At 49.1% G+C, this 22,567-nt stretch overlaps 1 protein-coding gene across 18 annotated transcripts in view; it reads left to right on the top strand.

Moving 5' to 3' along the window:
- The window catches only part of CEP250 (centrosomal protein 250), a 57,007-nt gene that overhangs the window by 29,547 nt on the left and 4,893 nt on the right, over positions 1 to 22,567 (top strand). For 15 of the 18 annotated variants that reach the window (XM_054466460.1, XM_054466466.1, XM_054466467.2 and 12 more), the window contains 10 exons: positions 6,089 to 6,256; positions 6,665 to 6,799; positions 8,927 to 9,070; positions 10,026 to 10,159; positions 12,141 to 12,279; positions 13,281 to 13,623; positions 14,151 to 14,272; positions 15,609 to 15,729; positions 17,374 to 17,495; positions 17,914 to 20,529. In XM_054466460.1, the coding sequence (XP_054322435.1) occupies positions 6,089 to 6,256; positions 6,665 to 6,799; positions 8,927 to 9,070; positions 10,026 to 10,159; positions 12,141 to 12,279; positions 13,281 to 13,623; positions 14,151 to 14,272; positions 15,609 to 15,729; positions 17,374 to 17,495; positions 17,914 to 20,529 (4,044 nt within the window). The remainder of the gene's footprint in view (positions 1 to 6,088; positions 6,257 to 6,664; positions 6,800 to 8,926; positions 9,071 to 10,025; positions 10,160 to 12,140; positions 12,280 to 13,280; positions 13,624 to 14,150; positions 14,273 to 15,608; positions 15,730 to 17,373; positions 17,496 to 17,913; positions 20,530 to 22,567) is intronic. The other 3 variants (XM_054466464.2, XM_063659172.1, XM_063659170.1) reach the window with 2 other exon arrangements.

Below are 22,567 nucleotides of genomic sequence, written 5' to 3' on the forward strand. Positions count from 1 at the left end.
GTAGTGCAAAAGCAGCCATATATAAACAAACGAGCATGACTGTGCTCAAATAAAACTTTATGTATGGATACTGAAATGAGAATTTCATGTAATTTTCACATGTCACAAAACATTATTGTTTTCTACCATTAAAAATGTAAAGGCTGGGTGCAGTGGCTCATGCCTGTAATCCCACCACTTTGGAAGGCTGAGGCAGGACGAATGGTTGAGACCAACCTGGGCAACATAGCAAGACCCTATCTCTTTTTAAAAAAAAAAAAAAATGGTAAAAGCTGGGCGCAGTGGCTTACGCCTGTAATCCCAGCACTTTGGGAGGCCTAGGCGGGCGGATCACCTGAAGTCAGGAGTTCAAGACCAGTCTGGCCAACATGGTGAAACCCCATCTCTACTAAGAATACAAAAATATTAGCTGGGTGTGGTGGCACATGCCTGTAGTCCCAGCTACTTGAGAGGCTGAGGCAGGAGAATCACTTGAACCTGAGAGGTGGAGGTTGCAGTGAGCCAAGATCACACCATTGCACTCCAGCCTGGGCGACAGAGTGAGACTCTGTCTCAAAAAAAAAAAAAGTGAAAACCACTCTTAGCTCACAGCCACAGAGCAACAGGTGGTGAGCCAGATTTGGTCCACATACTATAATTTGTTAACACCAGTCCAGATTTTTGTTTGTTTGCTTGTTTTGTTTAGAGACAAGGTCTTGCTCTGGTCACCCAGGCTAGAGTATAGTGGCACAATCATAGCTCACTGCAGCCTCAAACTCCCAGGCTCAAGTGATCTTCCTGCCTCAGCCTCCTGAGTAGCTAGGACTACAGGTGTCTGCCTGGCCTTTTTTTTTTTTTTTTTTGAGACAGGGTCTTGCTCTGTCACTAAGGCTAGAGTGCAGTGGTACAATCATGGGTCACTGCAGCCTCTACTTCACGGGCTCAAGTGATCATCTCCAGCCTTCTGAGTAGCTGGGACCACAGGCATGAACCACCATGCCTGGCTAATTTTTGTTGGTTTTTTTTTTTATAGAGATGGGGTTTCATCATGTTACCCAGGCTGGTCTTGAACTCCCGGGCTCAGGTAATCTGCCTACCTTGGCCTCCCAAAGTGCTGGGGATTACAGGCGTGAGCCACCACGCCCAGCTACCTGGCTTATTTTTATTTTTATTTTAAATTCTGAATTACATTTGCATTGGGTGAAAGATAGTGGATTTACTTTTTTTTTTTTTTTTTTTTTGAGACACAGTCTTGCTCTGTTGCACAGGCAATGGTGCTATTTCAGCTCCGCCTCCTGGGTTCAAGCAATTCTCTTGCATCAGCCTCCCAAGTAGCTGGGATTACAGGTGCATGCTGCTACACCTGGCTAATTTTTGTATTTTTAGTAGAGACTGGATTTCACCACATCCGCCAGGCTGGTCTCGAACTCCTGACCTCAAGACAAGGTCTTGCTATTGCCCAGGCTGGAGTGCAGTTGTACAACTCTAGCTCACTGCAGCTTCAAGCTTCTGGGCTTAAGCAATCCTTCTGCCTCAGCCTCCAGACTAGCTAGGACTACAGGCATGCACCATCACGCCTGGCTAATTTTTTGTTGTTGTTGTTGTTGGTAGAGACGTGATCTCACTTTGTTGCCTAGGCTGGTCTCGAACTCCTAGCTTCAAGCAATCCTCCTGCCACAGCCTCCCAAAGTGCTGGGATTATAGGTATGAACTACCACACCTGGCCTATACCACAAGTCTTGCTTTGCTTTTGGCTTCTGTGGAATTTTTATTATTTTCCTGCTGGTTCTGTGATTCATTAAAATACATATTTAATATTTTATCCAGCATTTTTTGCTATTTCATAGCTGGATGGTTCAGAGATCTTGTTTATCAAGTATCTGGAAATGGAAATTGACTTGTGCTTTATGTGTATTTGTAATTTGATTGTTATTATGAGGCAGGCTTGTTGGCAAGATGATAACCAGAAGTTTGCTTATTTTTGGAATTATGTGCCTAGTCTATAGTCGGTGCTTTAAAGTATTTGTTGAATGAACACTGTCCAGAAGGCAGTTCCCTAGCAGGAATCAGATGTATATCATGTACTGAAAACTCCATAAATAAAAGATGCTATAAAACTTCTGAATGATAAGCCAGCTACCTACATGGCCTTGGTTTCCCTAAAAGGATTGACTATAGTGGCCATATCTGGGTCGTGAAAGGGCCTTTTCTCTCTTTTCCTTTTCTGTCATTCAGCTAATTCTCCTGACTTCTGATTGTCCCCCTTTATTATTCCTCTATGATTGAGCAGGTTAACTGCCCTCTTATAACTCTCGACAGCCTGTTCATTTTAACAGTGACTGCCTTCTCCTGGAATCCTAGCAATTAGAAGCACTCTTGGGAGGCCACGCGTGGTGGCTCACACCTGTAATCCCAGCACTTTGGGAGGCCGAGGTGGGCGGATTGCCTGAGGTCAGGAATTTGAGACCAGTCTGGCCAACGTGGTGACACCCCATCTCTACTAAAAATACAAAAAAATTAGCCAGGCGTGGTGGCATGCACCTGTAATCCCAGCTACTTGGGAGGCTGAGGCAGGGGAATTGCTTGAACCAGGGAGGTGGAGGTTGCAGTGAGCCGAGATCGCGCCACTGCACTCCAGCCTGGGCAACAGAGTGAGACTCTGTCTCAAACAAAAAAAAAGAAAAAGAAACACTCTTGGCAGTTGTATTCTTTATTCTTCCATCTACTGTCTGTCTCCCCTTTAACAGTAATGATATTGGACACTTGTTAAGCATTTCCCAGTGCCAAGCACCATGCTGAATGCTTTATTCACACAATAAAGGTGAATAAATGCATAGAGAAGTCACTCAGGGCTGAGCGTGGTGGCTCACACCTGTAATCCCAACAATTTGGGAGGCCAAGGCGGAAGGATCGCTAGAGGCCAGGAGTTCGAGACCAGCCTGGGCAACATAGCAAGATCCCCATCTCTAAATAAATAAAATATAAAAAGAGAAGTCAGGGTTACATGGCTAATAAGGAGTAGAAAAGGGATTCAGGGCCCAAACTCCTAACCATTTCTGCTTTGTCCACCTCTGTAATGTCCCTTCCAAATGGTTGCTTAGCTGCTATTGTATTCTATCACTTGGCTGCCCATTTATTTTAGATAGATCTAGTTATTAGGAAATTCATGTTGAACCAAAACCTATTACCAGGAACAAATGAGCCTTAGATTTGCTTGAAATACCCCACCAACATGGTTGCTTTCTTCTAGGCATGTTACAATTTACTCATATCCCAGTGGTGTAAAGGCGGCACTTTGAACTGGGCAGAATATTCTGTTCATGGTCATACCAGCAATGCTGGACTGTTACTTCCTACACATCACAGAATTAGCTCTTCTTGTAGCTATAACATACTTCTAACTCACATAGAGCAAATAGATCAGTTTTTTTAACACTTGCAACTGCTATTAACATTCATCTTTTTTATATTTTTACATTTGGCTTTGGCAGTCACATACTCTGCCACTGAGCTATACCCCCTGTCTTTGGCTTTTTGAACCAGAGGGTGAAATGATTTGTCATTCATGACTGTCCTGTAACTGTGACATTACACATTACTGGATTTTATAAGGAAGAACAAAGTAAGACCTCTTTTTTTTCTTTTTATTATTATTATTTCTTTTGAGACAGGGTCTTGCTCTGTTGCCCAGGCTGGAGTGCAGTGGCATGATCAGGGCTTACAGCAGCCTCACCCTCAAGGCCCTCCTGGGCTCAAGTGATCCTCCTACCTCAGCCTCCCAAGTAGCTGGACCACAGGAGTGAACCACCACACCTGACTAATTTTTGTATTTTTTTGTAGATAAAGGGTTTCACCATGTTGCCTAGGCTGGTCTCAAACTCTTGGGCTCAAGTGATCATCCTACCTCGGCCTCACAAAATGTTGGGATAATATGCGTGAACTACCACGTCCAGCCAGACCACTGTCAATTGTATGGTCTGGGAAGGCTTCACCAAGGAAGTGTTAGTTTAGGCGTGAGGAATGATGGAGTAGGGTGGAGAAGGGCTTTCCAGGTAGAAGGAAACATGAGTAAAGGCTCTAAGGCATGAACATGTTGGCTGGGTGCAGTGGCTCACACCTGTAATCCTAGCACTTTGGGAGGCCTAGGCGAGCAGATCACTTGAGGTTAGGAGTTCAAAACCAGCCTGGCCACCATGGTGAAACCATGTCTCTACTAAAAATACAAAAAAAAATAGCTGGGAGTGGTGGTGGGCGCCTGTAATCCCAGCTACTTGGGAGGCTGAGGCAGGAGAATCACTTGAACTTGGGAGGTGGAGGTTGCAGTGAGCCGAGATCACACCACTGCACGCCAGCCTGGGCAACAGAGCTAGAGTTCATCTTAAAAAAAAAGAAAGTGGGCCAGGCGCGGTGGCTCACACCTGTAATCCCAGCACTTTGGGAGGCCGAGGCGGGTGGATCACAAGGTCAGGAGATCAAGACCATCCTGGCTAACACGGTGAAACCCCGTCTCTACTAAAAATACAAAAAATTAGCCGGGCGTGGTGGCGGGCTCCTGTAGTCCCAGCTACTTGGGAGGCTGAGGCAGGAGAATGGCATGAACCTGGGAGGCGGAGCTTGCAGTGAGCCGAGATCGCCCTACTGCACTCCAGCCTGGGCGACACAGTGAGACTCCATCTCAAAAAAAAAAAAAAAGTGTTTAGTGTGCTCAAGGACCTGCAAGGAGGCAAGTGTGTGTAGCCAGGGTATAATGAATGAGGGGGAAAGCTGCACAGGATGACACTGGGAAGGCTGAAACACTAGAGGCATTCCCATTACATGAATAAGCAACGACAAACTTACAAGCATTTTAAAGGAAAAGTGCAGGGAATACTAATGTGATGATGATGCTGGCTGTTGTGTATTGCCTGCTTTCTGTGTGCTAAGCACATTTAAAGTGATTCACACGACTTATCTCCATCCTCAGTACAACCTGAGGAGAATGACACTGTTGTTATCCCCATTTTAATAGATGAAGAAACTGAGGCACAGAGTTGTTTAGAAATTGAGATCATGCTAGTAGTGGTAGATTAAAGATTTTCACCCAGGCAGCCCAACTCCAGAGCCCTTCACCTCTATCCTGGACACCTAATAGAGGGTCCTGAACTAGTCAGAGAGCTTGGGAAAGCTTTGGTTGCTGGAGGACCGCTAAGATAAGCAGCACCCCTATCCTAATGCTCTTATATAATACAGGGAGACATCCTCACTGGGCCAGGCCTGATTCTTCAGCGGCTAACTCTGCAACTCTGAGTAGAGGAGAGCAGGCAGCAGACAGCCAGAATTGGCCGCCTCAGTTCATCGTTAAAACTGTCAACCACAATGTGGCTGCTTTAAAGATAACAAATATGGAGCTGTGTGTGGTGTCGTGCCCCTGTGGTCTTAGCTACTCAGGAGGCTGAGGCAGGAGGACCACTTGAGGCCAGGAGTTCGAGTCCAGCCTGGGCAACATAGTGAGACCCCATCTCTAAAAATAAAAATGCCTAGGCTAGGCACAGTGGCTCATGCCTATAATCCCAGCACTTTGGGAGGCCGAGGCAGGCAGATCACTTGAGGTCAGGAGTTCGTGACCAGTCTGGCCAACATGTTGAAACCCCATCTCTACTAAAAATACAAAAATTAGCCTGGCATGGTGGGGGGCACCTGTAGTCCCAGCTACTGGGGAGACTGAGACAGGAGAATCACGTGAACCTGAAAGGTGGAGGTTGCAGTGAGCGGAGATCGTGCCACTGCAGTCCAGCCTGGGTGACAGGGCAAGACTCTGTCTCCAAAAAAAATAAAAAATAGAAATACATTTTAAAACCCAGATACCTGTAGCATATATAAGGGACAATTCCAGTTTGGAAGGTACTTCCACATGTATTATATAATTTTATTTTTTAAAATTAATCTCATTTGGTTGTCATAAAATTTGGTAAGATAGATAAGGCAGGGATTATTAGTCTCACTTTACAGATGAGGAAACAGGCTTAGAGAGGTACCAAGGTCACCCCGCTAGTGAGGTTTTTCCAATCCAGTACTCCTGCTTCCCCTCCTCACCCATTTGGTTCTAATGGTGTTTCCTTCATGTGGCCAGGAGAAGGAGCGCTCCTGGCACCAGCAGGAGCTGGCAAAGGCTCTGGAGAGCTTAGAGAGGGAAAAAATGGAACTGGAAATGAGGCTAAAGGAGCAGCAGACAGAAATGGAGGCCATTCGGGCCCAGAGGGAAGAAGAACGGACCCAGGCAGAGAGTGCCCTATGCCAGGTGGGAAGCTAGGAGGATTGGAGCTGCACATCCAATCAGCGATCTCCTTACCTTTGACCACTTCCTTTTCCACTCCCAAGAGTAGTGCTGCAGAGGGGCTTCCAGAAGAGAGCATAGCTACCCACTTTGCTGTCAGTGAGCAGGGTGGTCCGCACCATTAGCCACAGTTCCGGCAGTATGTCATACTTCCTGAGGGAGGGCTGACATGTACCACATCCTGTCAGCTTGCAAACCAGTGGTAATCTTTGCACTTCCTTGTTCTGAACCCACGGGCTCAGACCTTGCTTTGCCCTCAGCCCCTTCCCATTTGCTAGAAGAGCCCTAGAGCAGCTGGGATGTGCTTGTGGCCTCGTTGGTGAGCATGGTAACCCTGAGCCCACAAGCTGTTACCCCCCTACCCCTCCACAGATGCAGCTGGAAACAGAGAAGGAGAGAGTGTCCCTCCTGGAGACACTGCTGCAGACCCAGAAGGAGCTAGCAGATGCCAGCCAACAACTGGAACAACTGAGGCAGGACATGAAAGTCCAGAAATTAAAGGAGCAGGTATGGAGGGTGGTCTCGGGAGTAGGGGAGAAAGGGGCACTCATTTACCCATTCGACCATGAAGAGTTCTTGGGCACTTCTTATGTGCCAGGCCCTGTGCTAGGTGCTGACACATGACAAGTACATAAAGGTATGGCACAGGCCGGTCAGCGTAGATTACGCCTGTAATCCCAGCACTTTGGCAGGCCAAGGTGGGTGGATCACATAAGGTCAGGAGTTCAAGACCAGCCTGGGCAACATGGTGAAACCCATCTCTACTAAAAATACAAAAATTAGCTGGGCATGGTGGCGGGCGCCTGTAATCCCAGCACGTTGGGAGGCCAAGGTGGACAGATCAGTTGAGGTCAGGAGTTCGAGACCAGCCTGGCCAACATGGTGAAACCTCATCTCTACAAAAATGCAAAAATTAGCTGGGTGTGGTGGTGTTTGCCTGTAATCCCAGCTGCTTGGGAGGCTGAAGCAGGAGAATAGCTTGAACCCAGGAGGTGGAGTTGCGGTTGCAGTGAGCCGAAGTCACGCCACTGCACTCCAGCCTTGGTGACAGAGCGAGACTCAAAAAAAAAAAAAAAAAAGGTGTGGCACAGCAGTCAGCATGACAGATATTGCCCCTGCTCTCAAGGAACTTACATTCCTGTGTAATATGACAAATGAGCAGACACAAAGTAAATGATGACAAATGAGCAGACACAAAGTAAATGAGATTATTACAGTTTGTAATAAGTGCTGTAAGGAAATAGAATGATACAACTGAGAGTGATTCAGAGGAGGTTCACTTTGCACTTAGTGGTCAGGGAAGGCCTCACTGAGAAAGTAACATCTGAGCTGAGACTTGAAGGTTAAAAAGAAACCAGCTCCATGATACAACGTAGGTGAACCTTGAAAACATCAGGTTAAGTGGAAGAGCCAGACACAAGAGGCCATATATTATATATGATATGCTTCCGTTTATATGAAACACCAAGAATAGGCAACTCTATAGAGGCAGAAAACAGATTTATGGTGGGGAGTGGGGTGGGGAATGGGGATTGACTGTGAATGGGCACGGGGTTTATTTTGGGATTGATGGAAATGTTCTAAAATTGATTGCGGTGATAGTTGCACAACTCTGTGAATATCCTAAAACCCACTACATTGTATACGTTAAATGAGTGAATTGTATGGTATATGAATTATATCTCAAGCCATTTGAAAAAAAAGAAATGCCTGCCATGTGAAGAACACTTTAGGCAGAGGAAACACCTGTCGCAAGGGCCCTGGGACACAGAAAAGGGCTTGGGAAGTTCAAGGACGAAAAGGAGGCAGTGTGGCTCCAGCTTGATAAACTCAGGAGCGAGTGGAGCAGTAGCCAGAAGCCCTGTGTCAGCCATTGTAGGAGCTTGGATTTTGTTCTGAGAGCAATGGGAAACTGTTGGGTGGTATGTATGTATGTATTTATTTGTTTGAGACTGAGTCTCACTCTGTCACCCAGGCTAGAGTGCAGTGGCACTATCTCAGCTCACTGCAACCTTCACCTCCCAGGTTCAAGCAATTCTTGTGCCTCAGCCTCCCAAGTAGCTGGGATTACAGGTGCCTGCCACCGTGCTTGGCCAGTTTTTGTATTTTTAGTGGAGAAAGGGTTTCACCATGTTGGCCAGGCTCATCTCAAACTCCTGACCTCAAGTGATCCACCCACCTTGGTTTCCCAAAGTGTTGGGATTACAGGCATGAGCCACCGTGCCTGGCCAGTTGGGTGGTATTTAAAAAGCAGGGATGGGATATGATTTATTTATATATATGTATACACATGCATATACATATATGTGTATGTATTCTCTACTCTCCCGAGTAGAGAATAGTGTGTGTATGTTTTTAGGGGATTGTGGCATCAAGTGGAAGTAGGGATATGGTTAGGAGACTGTTCCCATGGTCTAGGTGAGAGACTATTACCAATTCATGGACTCTGACCAAGAAAACTGGGTGGGTGAGCCAGTGCACTTTGTGAGGGAGGAGAGGGACTAGGAAGTGAGAAGGTGAGGTGGAAACAATGTGGATTGCTGCTCCTGCCTCAGCTTTTGCCACCCCACCAAAAAAAATAGTATTTCTACAACACAGATTTCCTCTACTCAATGATTTCTTATCCCTCTTCAGGAGACCACTGGGATACTACAGACTCAGCTCCAGGAGGCTCAGTGGGAGCTGAAGGAGGCAGCCCGGCAGCACAGAGATGACCTTGCTGCCCTCCAAGAAGAGAGCAGCTCCCTGCTGCAGGATAAGATGGACCTGCAGAAGCAGGTCCCCTCCTCCTCCCCACCCAGTCCCATGGTCCTTCCCCAACATAGCCAGGCTTTCCCACTTCCTCTTACAGGACAGGGAGAACCTTGGCCCTGCTGCCTGGTTTGGGAGGGTAGATGGGTGGGCCACAGTACTGAGTGGAAAATTAGAGGGTGCTCAGAGTTGAGCATGTGCTTGGCAGAGCCCTGGGATAGTAATCTCTTTCTCTGTAATGGTCGCAGAGCTTGTGTTTTCTCTGATTGTCTCAGTTTCAATTGTTCTTTCCGTCCTTGCCATAAATAAATCTAAGATTTTTACATACTAGGTTGCTTCTCTTCAGAATCCTGTATCAAATGATGTTCTGACTTTTCATTTTTAAAAAAGCAATCACAATACATGTTTTGCCTTTGGGAGTAGTTATAGTCAGCCTTTTTTTCCTTCTTTTTGGTGGGGGAGACAGGGTCTCACTATGTCGCCCGGGCTGAAGTGCAGATCACAGCTCACTGCAGTCTTGACTTCCCAAGCTCAAGCAATTCTCCCACCTCAGCCCCCTGAGTAGCTGGGACTACAGATGTGTGCCATCACACTGGCTAATTTTTAAATTTTTATAGAGACAGGGTCTCACTATGTTGCCCAGGCTGATCTCAAACTCCTGGTCTCAAGCAGTCTGCCCGCCTTGGCCTTCCAAAGTGTTGAGATTACAGGTGTGAGCCACCGCACCCAGCCCAGCCAAGATTTTTATTTGTGCCTGCCTCTACGCAGCATATGTGAGGCCGAGAGGCAGATGACCAGGCCGAATTGTATTGAGGAAGGGGGTGGTTAAGAACAGTGTGCAGGGATTGGTGGAATCGCCAGAGCATTGGAAATGGCCACTGACTATGGTAAACCTCGAAGGACCCTGAAGCCCTAGATGAGGAGCATCTTCCCACCGGCCCCCTGCCCTGCCATCTTGGTCTTCATGCCCTTAATTTTCCAGGTGGAGGACTTGAAGTCTCAGCTGGTGGCTCAGGATGACTCCCAGAGGCTGGTGGAGCAGGAGGTTCAGGAGAAGTTAAGAGAGACCCAGGAGTATAACCGAATTCAGGAGGAGCTGGAGAGAGAGACAGCCAGGTAGGCTAGATAGGCCATGGAGGTGGCTTTTGTCTATCTGGCTGCCATGGTCACTGTGATATTGACAGTTGTTTGCTCAGGCCACCTTGCCTTTCATGTTTGCAACTCTGGGATGTACATGTAGCCATGTGGAGAGGACATGGTTCCCGTCTTCAAAGCTTGAACTTCATTTATTTAGTAAATATTTCGAGAACACCCATTATGCACCAGGCACCATGCTTGGGGATACAGTGATAAACAAGACTGTATGGTCCCTGCCCCAGTAGAATTTATAGTTTTGTGGGGAAGACATTAATCAAATAATAACTCAAATTATTACAGGTTATGACACATAGAGGAAACAGGGTGAGAGAGAGAAGAGACCTACTTTAGAACCGTTGTTAGGGAAGGCCTTTCTCAGGAAGTTGCATTTAAACTGAGCACTCAGCATGAAGTGGAGCTACCCATGTAAAAGGGTGAGGGGGAGTTCTATTCTGTAAGAGGAGAAATAATATGCAAAGGCCATGAGGCAGATAAAAGTTGACAGTGTTTGGTGGAACTGAAGGAGTGGCTGGAGCCTGATTGGATTGGAGTTGGAGCCTGGTGAATAAGGAGAGTGGCATGCCTGGTGAATAAGGAGGGTGGCATGCCTGGTGAATAAGGAGAGTGGCATGTGGAGCAGGTCCACAGCGTTCAGGATTTGGTAGGCCACAGCAAGGAGTTCGTAATTTGAGTTTCATGGGAAACCTCTGGAGAATTTTAAGCAGGGAAATTGATACAATCCAACTTATGATGTATTTGAAGGGATTGTAATGACTTGAGACATCAGGAGTGAAAGAAGACCATTCAGAGTGAAGAGCAGCTTGTATTCTTAGTGCTGTGGGAATTTGAGAAGGGGATGGGCTGGGTGCGGTGTCCCACGACTGTAATCCCATCACTTTGGGAGGCTGAGGCGGGCAGATCACTTGAGGTCAGGAATTCGAGACCAGCCTGGCCAACGTGTCTACTAAAAATACAAAAAAAATTAGCTGGGCGTGGTGGTGGGTGCCTGTAATGCCAGCTACTTGGAAGGCTGAGGCAGGAGAATTGCTTGAACCAGGAGGTGGAGGTTGCAGTGAACTGAGATCACACCATTGCACCCCAGCCTCAGTGACAGAGCAAGACTCCATCTCAAAAAAAGCAAAAAGCAAAAAACAAAAAAAAAGAACACAGTTTGAGAAGGGTCACATTATTTTGGTGATGAAACTAGAGGCAGGAAGACAAGTTAGGCTGGTACGTTGTCCTGATGAGAGATCCTAAAGCTAAACCAAGGTAGGGTAGTGGAGAAGAGGAGGAGAGAACAGAAGAGATTTAAAGGATGTTAAGGGAGTTAGAATCAATTGTATATAATCATAGATTGGATGTAGGTAGGTTGAAGGGAGAACTCTGGAGTAGTCAAGGTTCTACTTTGGGACACTGTGTGGATGGAAGTGCCATTCACTGAGCTAGGGAACATAGTAGGAGATGATTGGGTGGATGGGAGGAGAGGAAAGGACGGGGAAGATTTGGACATGTTGAACATGAGGTACTAATATAAGGTATATGTGAAATTTGCCAGAGAAGAATAAGGTTGATGGCTAGGCATGGTGGTGCATGCCTGCAATCCCAGCTACTCGAGAGGCTGAGGCACGAGAATCATTTGAACCCGGGAGGCAGAGGCTGCAGCGAGCCGAGATCGTGCCACTGCACCCCAGCCTGGGTAACAGAGCAAGACTCTGACTCAAAAAAAAAAAAAAAAAAAAAATACCTGTGAGGTTGAAATGGGGCATCATCTGCAGGAAGTACCTAGGAGCACTTATTATAGTAAGTGCTCAATAAATGATAGCTTTTATTGTTACATCATAATCATTATCATTACTATTTCTATTTTGATTATTAATGCTATGTTTAGAATCCTCAGATGAGAAGATAATTTTTCATTCCCTAAGAGAATGGCCCGGCACTCTGACCCCTCTCTTTTTAGCCTGACTCTGTCACTGATGGAAAAGGAACAGAGACTCCTTGTTTTACAAGAAGCTGACTCTATTCGACAACAAGAGCTGAGCGCCCTGCGCCAGGACATGCAGGAGGCCCAGGGAGAACAGAAAGAGCTCAGTGCCCAGGTACTTCCCACTCTGGTTATGAGCTCTGCATCCCCGGCGGAAGCCTGATTCTGAAGCGGTGGATTGATTGCTCTGAGTCGTCTCATGGAGAGGACCCATCTATTTTTCCTGATTACAGGATAGGCTGGTGCCTCAACACCCCTACAGAGGGGGAAGCCAGGTCTAGACAAGGCAGGGCTTGGGAACCTGACCCAGAGATGGGCATGGCTCCTGTGGGAAACCTGACAGCCCAGAGCAAAGTGCACACAGGGGTGGAGCCCACGCAGGCCTGGTTCCAGCACAGCCACTTCAAAGTATGCTGGGTCTGGTTGGCAAGATGTAGCAGGGAGAATGAGCAACCAGAAATACTCCAGATCAGGCAGGCAGCAGCAAGACTTCCAGGGACTCAGTCTGCCCCCATCAGAACCCCAGATGTTGTATACAGAAAAAAGATGGAACTAGGAGGGAAGGAATGGGGTGTAAGAGCCAGATGGTGGATTGCAGGGGTTAAGGGCACACAGGTTTGGCTGTTCAACAGTCTTGAGTTTGAATGTAAGCTTTCTAATTGTGTGAATGTCAGCTTCTTCATCCATAAAACAAGGGTGATAATTCTTGTTCCTAATTCCTATAACCATTATAGGAATATATAAAGTGTCAGGAACACAATAAGCATTCAATACATGGTAGCTATGTTATTGTGACTGGTCTTACTAGGCGCAGCGTCGGGGTTTCAGGGCAGAGTTCTGATCATAGCAGGGAGCCAGCATATCTGCCCAGGAAGCCAGGGCTGAAGCCATTAGCATAGCAGCCTGGGCCCATGTGTTCAGTAGTCGGCAGGCAGCCAGGTGTTAGATCTAGCATAACGCTCATTTCAGAGCCCCTCTACCTGCCTGAGAGCTGAGCTGAAATTCTCCCAGCCCTGATCAGAGTTTGTACAAGGATTGAGTGGGGTCTGGCCTGGGAAGGCCTGAGGAGAGGGTATCCACTTCCTGCTTATAGTATGTACAATTCTTCCTTGTCAGATGGAATTACTAAGGCAAGAGGTGAAGGAAAAGGAGGCTGACTTTCTGGCCCAGGAAGCACAGCTGCTGGAGGAGCTGGAGGCGTCTCATATCACGGAGCAGCAGCTGCGAGCTTCCTTGTGGGCCCAGGAAGCCAAGGCAGCCCAACTACAGCTGCGACTGCGCAGCACAGAGAGCCAGCTAGAAGCACTGGCCACAGAGCAGCAGCCCAGGAACCAGGCCCAGGCCCAGCTGGCCAGCCTCTACTCTGTCCTGCAGCAGGCCCTGGGGTCTGTTTGTGAGAGCAGGCCTGAGCTGAGTGGTGGGGGAGACTCTGCTCCTTCCCTCTGGGGCCTTGAGCCAGGTGAGACAACCTCCCCAGAACTAGGTCCTTTGGGCCAAAGCCAGGCCTGGCTCGCAGGGGAAAGGGAGAGGAATGCTATTTGTTAGGCCATATTGCTTCAGGGTTAAGATTACATACTTGGGAATTAATTCTGAGTTTAAGCCCCAGCTCTACCGTTTGCTAGCCATGTGTCCTTGGGCAAGTCACCTGTCCTCTCTGAGCTTGATTTTCCTCAACTACAAAATGAGGATGTTAAAAGTACTTACCTTATAATTTCACCAAAGAGTTATGAGGTTGCAGATGTGAATCGCTTACACGGTTCCTGGCACTTATTAAGTGCATAATAAGCGATAGCTGGCATTAATCTAGCACCCACCATAGTGCCTGGCCCATACTTATGGAGAAAATATGTGATGAGTGAACTGCTGAGAAAGGGGTTCTTTGCGGAGAGGAGGGACCAGTGGGAAGGACAGGGCTGTGTCTGGGGAGGTCTGGCTGTTTCTTTTCATAGTGGCAGCCAGGTGAGGAGGTTTTCTTCATTTTTTCAGACCAGAATGGAGCTAGGAGCCTCTTTAAGAGAGGGCCCCTACTGACTGCTCTCTCCGCTGAGGCAGTAGCATCTGCCCTCCACAAGCTTCATCAAGACCTGTGGAAGACTCAGCAGACCCGGGTATGTTTCTCTGCTCCCCTTTCCTGAACTCTTTACATCCCTCGAAAAGCATGAGGCAAAGACGTATGAAGCAGTTTGACCTGTTTTATTCCTGAGATCAAGTTGGAATGAGTTTCACCTCTATCACTTACCACCTGGCAACCACAAATGAAGCATTTGGAGTTCCTGGGCCTTGTTTTCCCTTGCAGAGTAGGGCAGATAGTGCCTGCTTAGGGTTTTGAGGATTAGATGAGAGAGGATCTTGAATGAACCCTGTAAACCAAAAAAACCCTGGGTAGGCCAGGCACGGTGGCTCATATCTGTAATCCCAGTGCTTTGGGAGGCTGAGACAGGTGGATCACCTGAGGTCAGGAGTTCGAAATCAGCCTGGCCAACATGGTGAAACCCCATCTGTACTAAAAATACAAAAATTAGCCAGGGGTGGCGGTGGGCACCTGTAATCCCAGCTACTTGGGAGGCTGAGGCAGGAGAATCACTTGAACCCGGGAGGTGGAGGTTGCAGTGAGCCAAGATTGCGCCATTGCACTCCAGGCTGAGCGACAAAAGTGAAACTCCATCTCAAACAAACAAACACAAAAAAACCCTGGGCAGATGTATGGCATTGTTTTCCCTCGTTTTCCACTCAGCCGTGAATTTATTCTTGGTACCCAGGCTTCCAAGAGAAACCCTAGAAATCATTGACCACTGAGATTTGAAGTTGGCATTTATAGGCATGTTCTAGGCCTAGGTCTGAAAGAGCTCATAAATTCTACCTCACAGTGAGCCTGTCAATCAATACAAATTGAGTGTCATCCATATGTCAGCCACTCTGGGCTGGGTATACAAAAAGGAGAAAGACCTGATCTCTGCCTAAAGAAGGCTTGTGACATGGTGGAGGAACCAAACTGCATTCTACTGGAAAGCAAAACTGAGAGAATTAATTGGATCAATAACAGATGCAAGTGATGCACTGTTGGAACTAGGAGGAGGGGGCAATTCATTCTGATTTGGGAAGGGTCAGAAGGAAAAGAAGAGATGACCTTTGGGCTAAGCTTTGAAGTAGGAGTGTTGAGAGGGAAGAGGTGACCCCTGGGCTAACTTTGAGCAGGAGCTCTGTTTCGAAAGACATAGATGGGTCAGAAGGGGATGGAATCTCACTCCATCCAAGTGGAGCAGAGCCTGTCATCACTTCAGGGAGCTAAATACACATGTGTTCAGAGGAAGTAACCCGGCAATCTGGGAGTAGGTCCACAATGGCGGCCCACCACAGAAGCTGAGAATGAGGAGAGAGCTTGAGCCCTGCATTGCTTTGTGGAAGACGAGGAACTCACGTTTAGCCATGCCCTTCCTTTCCCAGGATGTTCTGAGGGATCAGGTCCAGAAACTGGAAGAGCGTCTAACTGATACTGAGGCTGAGAAGAGCCAGGTCCACACAGAGTTGCAGGATCTGCAGAGACAGCTCTCCCAGAATCAGGAAGGTGAGAAGCTCAAGACAGGCAGGAGATTCAGAGGGAGGAGAAGGGATAGGTGGGGAGCCCAGAAGTGGCAGGCACAGGCCTAGCAGCCACTCTGTTTATTTTATTTTTATTTTATTTTATTTTTGAGACGGCACCTCACTCTGTCACTCAGGTTTGAGTGCAATGTCACGATTTCGGCTCGCTGCAACCTCTGTCTTCTGAGTAGCTAGGATTATAGGCATGCGCCACCACGCCTGGCTAATTTTTTTGTATTTTTAGTAAAGACAGGGATTTCACCATGTTCACCAACCAGCAGAGCCACCCAGGTCTCTAGGAGCTCCTGCACAATTATAGGATTGAGGGCTAGAAGGGACCTCCAGTGTCATCTGGCTCAATCCTGTCTGGAATTGAGGGCCAAGGCTCTCTGTGATGAGGATGAGGACATATTGGGATGATTACCAGGCAGTGCTGGGGCTGGCAGCAGCAGGGAGTGCTTGAACTCCTGGCCTCAAGTGATTCGCCTGCCTCGACCTCCCAAAGTGCTAGGATTACAGGCGTGAGCCACCGCGCCCAGCTGCACTCCATTATTTACCCAGAACTGTGAGCTGATATCTAGATGCACTTCCAAAGGGGTGCTGACCCCCTTGAACTATTTTTTCTGCTTTGCTTGGCCTTTGAGGCCCATCCTGGAAGAAGAGATTAGGAGGAACAGATTTGATGAACTGAAAGAAGGAAATGGCTGGGCTTCCACTTTCTGTCTCCGTAGATTTAAAAATTTTAAAAATTGGAGACCCAGGGCCAGGACTGTAAGAACATTATAAAACTGCATCTTTTGCCATCCATGTTACTTATTTTTATCATCTTCAACTATGTCCTCCAAGTTAGCCTTTGGTAGCTGAGGGATTATGAGCTTATTTGGGAGAAAGCAAGGAGAGGGGATCTGGGGAGGATATATCCATGTGCCAGCCAAGGACTGGAAAGTGTCATGACTCCTTACAAAGGATAGGAGAGGAAGAGTCTTGAAGCTCAAGTTTCTACTGTAAAAGAGAAGAGTTAGCCGGGCGTGGTGGTGGGCACCTGTAATCCCAACTACTCGGGAGGCTGAGGCAGGAGAATCTCTTGAACCCGGGAGGTGAAGGTTGCAGTGAGCTGAGATTGTGCCACTGCATTCCAGCCTGGGTGACAGAGCAAGACTCTGTCTCAAAAAAAGAAAAAAAGAGGAGACCTTGGGTCTGGGCCTGTTTTGAGGCCGTTTAAGGGTTCCCTGAGAGCCACAAAAATAATGGGATTCCAACGCCTGTTGCAGAAATGGTGGGCAACCAGCAGAGCCACGCGGGTCTCTAGGAGCTCCTGCACAATTATAGGATTGGGAGCTAGAAGGGACCTCCAGTGTCATCTGGCTCAACCCTGTCTGGAATTGAGGGCCAAGGCTCTCTGTGATGAGGATGAGGACATATTGGGATGATTACCAGGCAGTGCTGGGTCTGGCAGCAGCAGGGAGTGCTGCCAGGCAAATAGAAGCAGCTGGCGGATGGTTGATGTCTCTAGGACACTGGATATAATTCTCTCCTTGGCCTTCCTCCCCTTTGAATCTGTTCCCCATCCTCCATCTGCCTCTATATCCCAAACATGGGTCTTACTCCACTATCTCTCCTCTCCTCAAAGAGAAATCCAAGTGGGAAGGAAAGCAGAACTCCCTACAATCTGAGCTGATGGAACTACATGAAACTATGGCATCCTTACAGAGTCGCCTGCGGAGAGCAGAGCTACAGCGAATGGAAGCCCAGGTAAAGTGGTACTGGTCTCAGGGAGGGATTTGCCTCAGGAGTAGTCCCTTGGGCCCACCTCGGCCTGAGGTCATGTGTCCCACTTCCTTCAGCAAGTCTATCAGTTCCTCTGGCTGTCTCCCTGTCCCTGGGGGCCATTATTCAGGTTCCAGTGAATCCTCCTTCAATTGCTTTTTCTGAATTAAGGTTGATATTTTTACCGCTTGTCCTGAAGGACCAGCATCTCCCCTGGGCATAGCAGAGTCCTGGGAGGTGGTAGGCATGCCCTTTTACAGTATCAGCTTAAGTGGAATATACCACCACTTTTTTGCCCAAGTCCTTATCACTGCTAGTGCCACAAAATAAAGAAAAGGGTCGGTGTTGGGGTGACAGTAGCAGGAAAGTGTAATCTAAAGTGGCTTTTCATCTTGTCTTCCAGGGTGAGCGAGAGTTACTTCAGGCAGCCAAGAAGAACCTGACAGCCCAGGTGGAACACCTGCAAGCAGCTGTCGCAGAAGCCAGGGCTCAGGCAAGTGCTGCTGGCGTCCTGGAAGAAGACCTGAGAATGGCTCGCTCAGCACTGAAGCTGAAAAATGAGGAGGTGGAGAGTGAGCGTGAGAGAGCCCAGGCTCTGCAAGAGCAGGGTGAACTGAAGGTGGCCCAAGGGAAGGCTCTGCAAGAGAATTTGGCCCTCCTGACCCAGACCCTAGCTGAAAGAGAAGGGGAGGTGGAGACTCTGCGGGGACAAATCCAGGAACTGGAGAAGCAACGGGAAATGCAGAAGGCTGCTTTGGAATTGCTGTCTCTGGACCTGAAGAAGAGGAACCAAGAGGTAGATCTGCAGCAAGAACAGATTCAGGAGCTAGAGAAGTGTAGGTCTGTTTTAGAGCATCTGCCCATGGCTGTCCAGGAGCGAGAGCAGAAGCTGACTGTGCAGAGGGAGCAGATCAGAGAGCTCGAGAAGGATCGGGAGACTCAGAGGAACGTCTTGGAGCATCAGCTTCTAGAACTTGAGAAGAAGGACCAAATGATTGAGTCCCAGAGAGGACAGGTGCAGGATCTGAAAAAGCAGTTGGTTACTCTGGAATGCCTGGCCCTGGAACTGGAGGAAAACCATCACAAGATGGAGTGCCAGCAAAAACTGATCGAGGAGCTGGAGGGCCAGAGGGAAACCCAGAGAGTGGCTTTGACCCACCTTACGCTGGACCTAGAAGAAAGGAGCCAGGAGCTACAGGCACAAAGCAGCCAGATCCATGACCTGGAGAGCCACAGCACCGTTCTGGCAAGAGAGCTGCAGGAGAGGGACCAGGAGGTGAAGTCTCAGCGAGAACAGATCGAGGAGCTGCGGAGGCAGAAAGAGCATCTGACTCAGGATCTCGAGAGGAGAGACCAGGAGCTGATGCTGCAGAAGGAGAGGATTCAGGTTCTCGAGGATCAAAGGACCCGGCAGACCAAGATCCTGGAGGAGGACCTGGAACAGATCAAGCTGTCCTTGAGAGAGCGAGGCCGGGAGCTGACCACTCAGAGGCAGCTGATGCAGGAACGGGCAGAGGAAGGGAAGGGCCCGAGTAAAGCACAGCGCGGGAGCCTAGAGCACATGAAGCTCATCCTGCGTGATAAGGAGAAAGAGGTGGAATGTCAGCAGGAGCATATCCACGAACTCCAGGAGCTCAAAGACCAGCTGGAGCAGCAGCTCCAGGGCCTGCACAGGAAGGTAGGTGAGACCAGCCTCCTCCTGTCCCAGCGAGAGCAGGAAATAGTGGTCCTGCAGCAGCAACTGCAGGAAGCCAGGGAACAAGGGGAGCTGAAGGAGCGGTCACTTCAGAGTCAACTGGATGAGGCCCAGAGAGCCCTAGTCCAGAAGGACCAGGAACTGGAGGCTCTGCAGCAAGAACAGCAGCAGGCCCAGGGACAGGAGGAGAGGGTGAAGGAAAAGGCAAACGCCCTCCAGGGAGCTCTGGAGCAAGCCCATATGACACTGAAGGAGCGTCACGGAGAGCTTCAGGACCACAAGGAACAGGCACGAAGGCTCGAGGAAGAGCTGGCAGTGGAGGGACGGCGGGTCCAGGCCTTGGAGGAGGTGCTGGGAGACCTAAGAGCTGAGTCTCGGGAACAGGAGAAAGCTCTGTTGGCCCTCCAGCAGCAGTGTGCTGAGCAGGCACAGGAGCATGAGGTGGAGACCAGGGCCCTGCAGGACAGCTGGCTGCAGGCCCAGGCAGTGCTCAAGGAACGGGACCAGGAGCTGGAAGCTCTGCGGGCAGAAAGTCAGTCCTCCCGGCATCAGGAGGAGGCTGCCCGGGCCCGGGCTGAAGCTCTGCAGGAGGCCCTTGGCAAGGCTCATGCTGCCCTGCAGGGGAAAGAACAGCATCTCCTCGAGCAGGCAGAATTGAGCCGCAGTCTGGAGGCCAGCACTGCCACCCTGCAAGCTGCCCTGGATGCCTGCCAGGCACACACTCGGCAGCTGGAGGAGGCCCTGAGGACACGAGAAGGTGAGATCCAGGACCAGGATTTCCGATACCAGGAGGACATGCAGCAGCTGCAGCAGGCACTTGCCCAGAGGGATGAAGAGCTGAGACATCAACAGGAACAGGGGCAGCTGCTGGAGAAGTCTCTGGCCCAGAGGGTCCAAGAGAATATGATCCAAGAGAAGCAGAATCTGGGGCAGGAGAGAGAAGAGGAGGAGATAAGGGGCCTTCGTCAGAGTGTAAGGGAGCTACAGCTGACTCTAGCCCAAAAGGAACAGGAGATTCTGGAGCTGAGGGAGACCCAGCAAAGGAACAACCTGGAAGCCTTACCCCACAGCCACAAAGCCTCCCCAATGGAGGAACAATCTCTAAAACTTGATTCTTTAGAGCCCAGGCTGCAGCGGGAGCTGGAGCGGCTACAGGCAGCCCTGAGACAGACAGAAGCCAGGGAGATTGAGTGGAGGGAGAAGGCCCAGGACTTGGCACTGTCCCTAGCGCAGACCAAGGCCAGTGTCAGCAGTCTGCAGGAGGTAGCCATGTTCCTACAAGCCTCTGTCCTGGAGCGGGATTCAGAACAGCAAAGGCTGCAGGTGAGTCACTCCATGGGGAGTAAGGGCCACGGGACACACCCCTGTCTGGCTGAGCTCAGGGACTGCCCACCACCCTGGGCCCTGTGGCACCTCAGGGGTATGAGAAAGCTGAGATCATGAGCACCTCAACATCGGTGGGATTCAGGCTACTGTGCTAGTCAGGAGATACAGAGAGGATAAGACCCCCACAGTCCCTGCCCTCACAGAGTTCACAGTGTAGTGGGTAAACAATGATAATGCAGTGTGGTTGGTGCCTAATGGGGGAAGTTTAGTATGCCCCAGGCATGCTGGAGGGATGCCCACCCTTTCCTGGGAGTGGGTCCTGAAAGGCTTTCTGGTAAAAGCGGTGTTTAAGATTAGACCTGGGCCAGGCACAGTGGCTCACGCCGGTAATCCCAGCACTTTGGGAGGCCGAGGCGGGCAGATAACTTGAGGTCAGGAGTTCGAGACCAGTCTGGCCAACATGGTGAAACCCCGTCTCTACTAAAAATACAAAAATTAGCCAGGTGTGCTGGCATGTGCCTGTGATCCCAGCTACTTGGGAGTCTGAGGCAGGAGAATTGCTTGAACTCAGGAGGCGGAGGTTGCAGTGAGCCGAGATCATGCCATTGCACTCGAGCCTGGGCAAAGAAACGAGACTCCGTCTCAAAAAAAAAAAAAAAATAGACGTGAAGGGACCAGTAAGGAACTAGCCAAGCACAGGTTGGGGAGGAGCATTCAGGGGAAGAGGAAAAGAGGGCGAAAACAAGTGCAGTATCTGTGTAGATGGTTCAGGTTGCATGGGACAGAGGGAGGATTTGGTAAGAGATCGGAAGACAGCAGGGGCCACACCTGTCAGGGCTTACAAGTCATGCTGAGGACCTGGGTGGTGGGAAGCACATGAAGTGTTTGCGGCAGGGGAGTGATGTGATCAGACATACAGCTCAGAAAGATTGCTCAGGCTGCCGTGTGGAGCAACAGCAGGTCTGGGGAGACCCACTGGGAGGCTGTACTGGGAAGTTCAGGGAAGAGCTTGTGCCCTAAGATGGAAAGTGTGAATGGAGACATGTGGGTGGGTCTGAGAGGTAGGACTTGATTGGCTAAGAGGTGGGAGGAATAAAAAGAGGGCAGAAAGAAGTCAAAGATGACACTCAGGTCCCTGTTCACCAAGATGAAGAGAAGCAGGTGTGAGAAAGAGGAGTGGAATGAATGATGAGGTCAGTTTGGAAATGGAGGGAGGAGCCTTGTGGGCAGGTCAGTAAAATGATCTGAAGTTGAAGGATGGAGTTGAAGCCAGAGACACTTTGGAGTCATCAACAGTTAGAACAAATGGGTTTCTTATAGGCAGAATGTTGAGTGAGAGAGGAAGTGGGCTTAGGAGAGGACTTCAGGGTGTATTATTTAACCTCAAGGTCAAACACCATGTCTTAGTCACCTTTGTACCCCCTGTACTGAGCACAAGACCTGCAGAGAGCAGGCAAACAGAAAAGCCAAGTTGGCTCAACAGAGAGAGGCATCATCTCTTTTGCCAAAAGACACCCAGTTCAATTTTCCAGGGAAATAGACTCTACATCCTGGTGCCTTGACTGAGCCCCGGAGAACCCCAGACACACAGTCCCCCAGAGAGTTCCTTCTGGGAACTCACAAAGCTCTGCTCTTGGTGAAGGGCAATATGAGGAGAAGGAGGTCCATCTGTGAACTCCAAAGTTCACAGGGTTTGAAATACAGTAGTGCGGCTTATCAGCTGTGTGACCCCGAGTGAATGCCTTCACTCTGATCTTCAATTTCTCATCGGTAAAATAGGCATTGGTGGTATGACATGGCATGATATGTATGAATTGCTTAGGAAGAAAGCACTAAGTGGACCTCCTTTCCTATGTTCAGGCCCATTCTTACAGGCACAGCCAAAGTAAGGTATGTAATTGGGCAGGAGGGCACTTCCCACCCATACTCTTGGGTTACTGAGCAGTATTCACTCAATAACATAACTCTGGTCAGAGTCACTTCACCCACTGCCACCTCCAAACACACAGGGCGAGACTCTGTCTCAAAAAAAACA

The sequence above is a fragment of the Pongo pygmaeus genome, chromosome 21 (assembly GCF_028885625.2).
Source record: "Pongo pygmaeus isolate AG05252 chromosome 21, NHGRI_mPonPyg2-v2.0_pri, whole genome shotgun sequence".
Classification (NCBI taxonomy): Eukaryota; Metazoa; Chordata; class Mammalia; order Primates; family Hominidae; genus Pongo; species Pongo pygmaeus.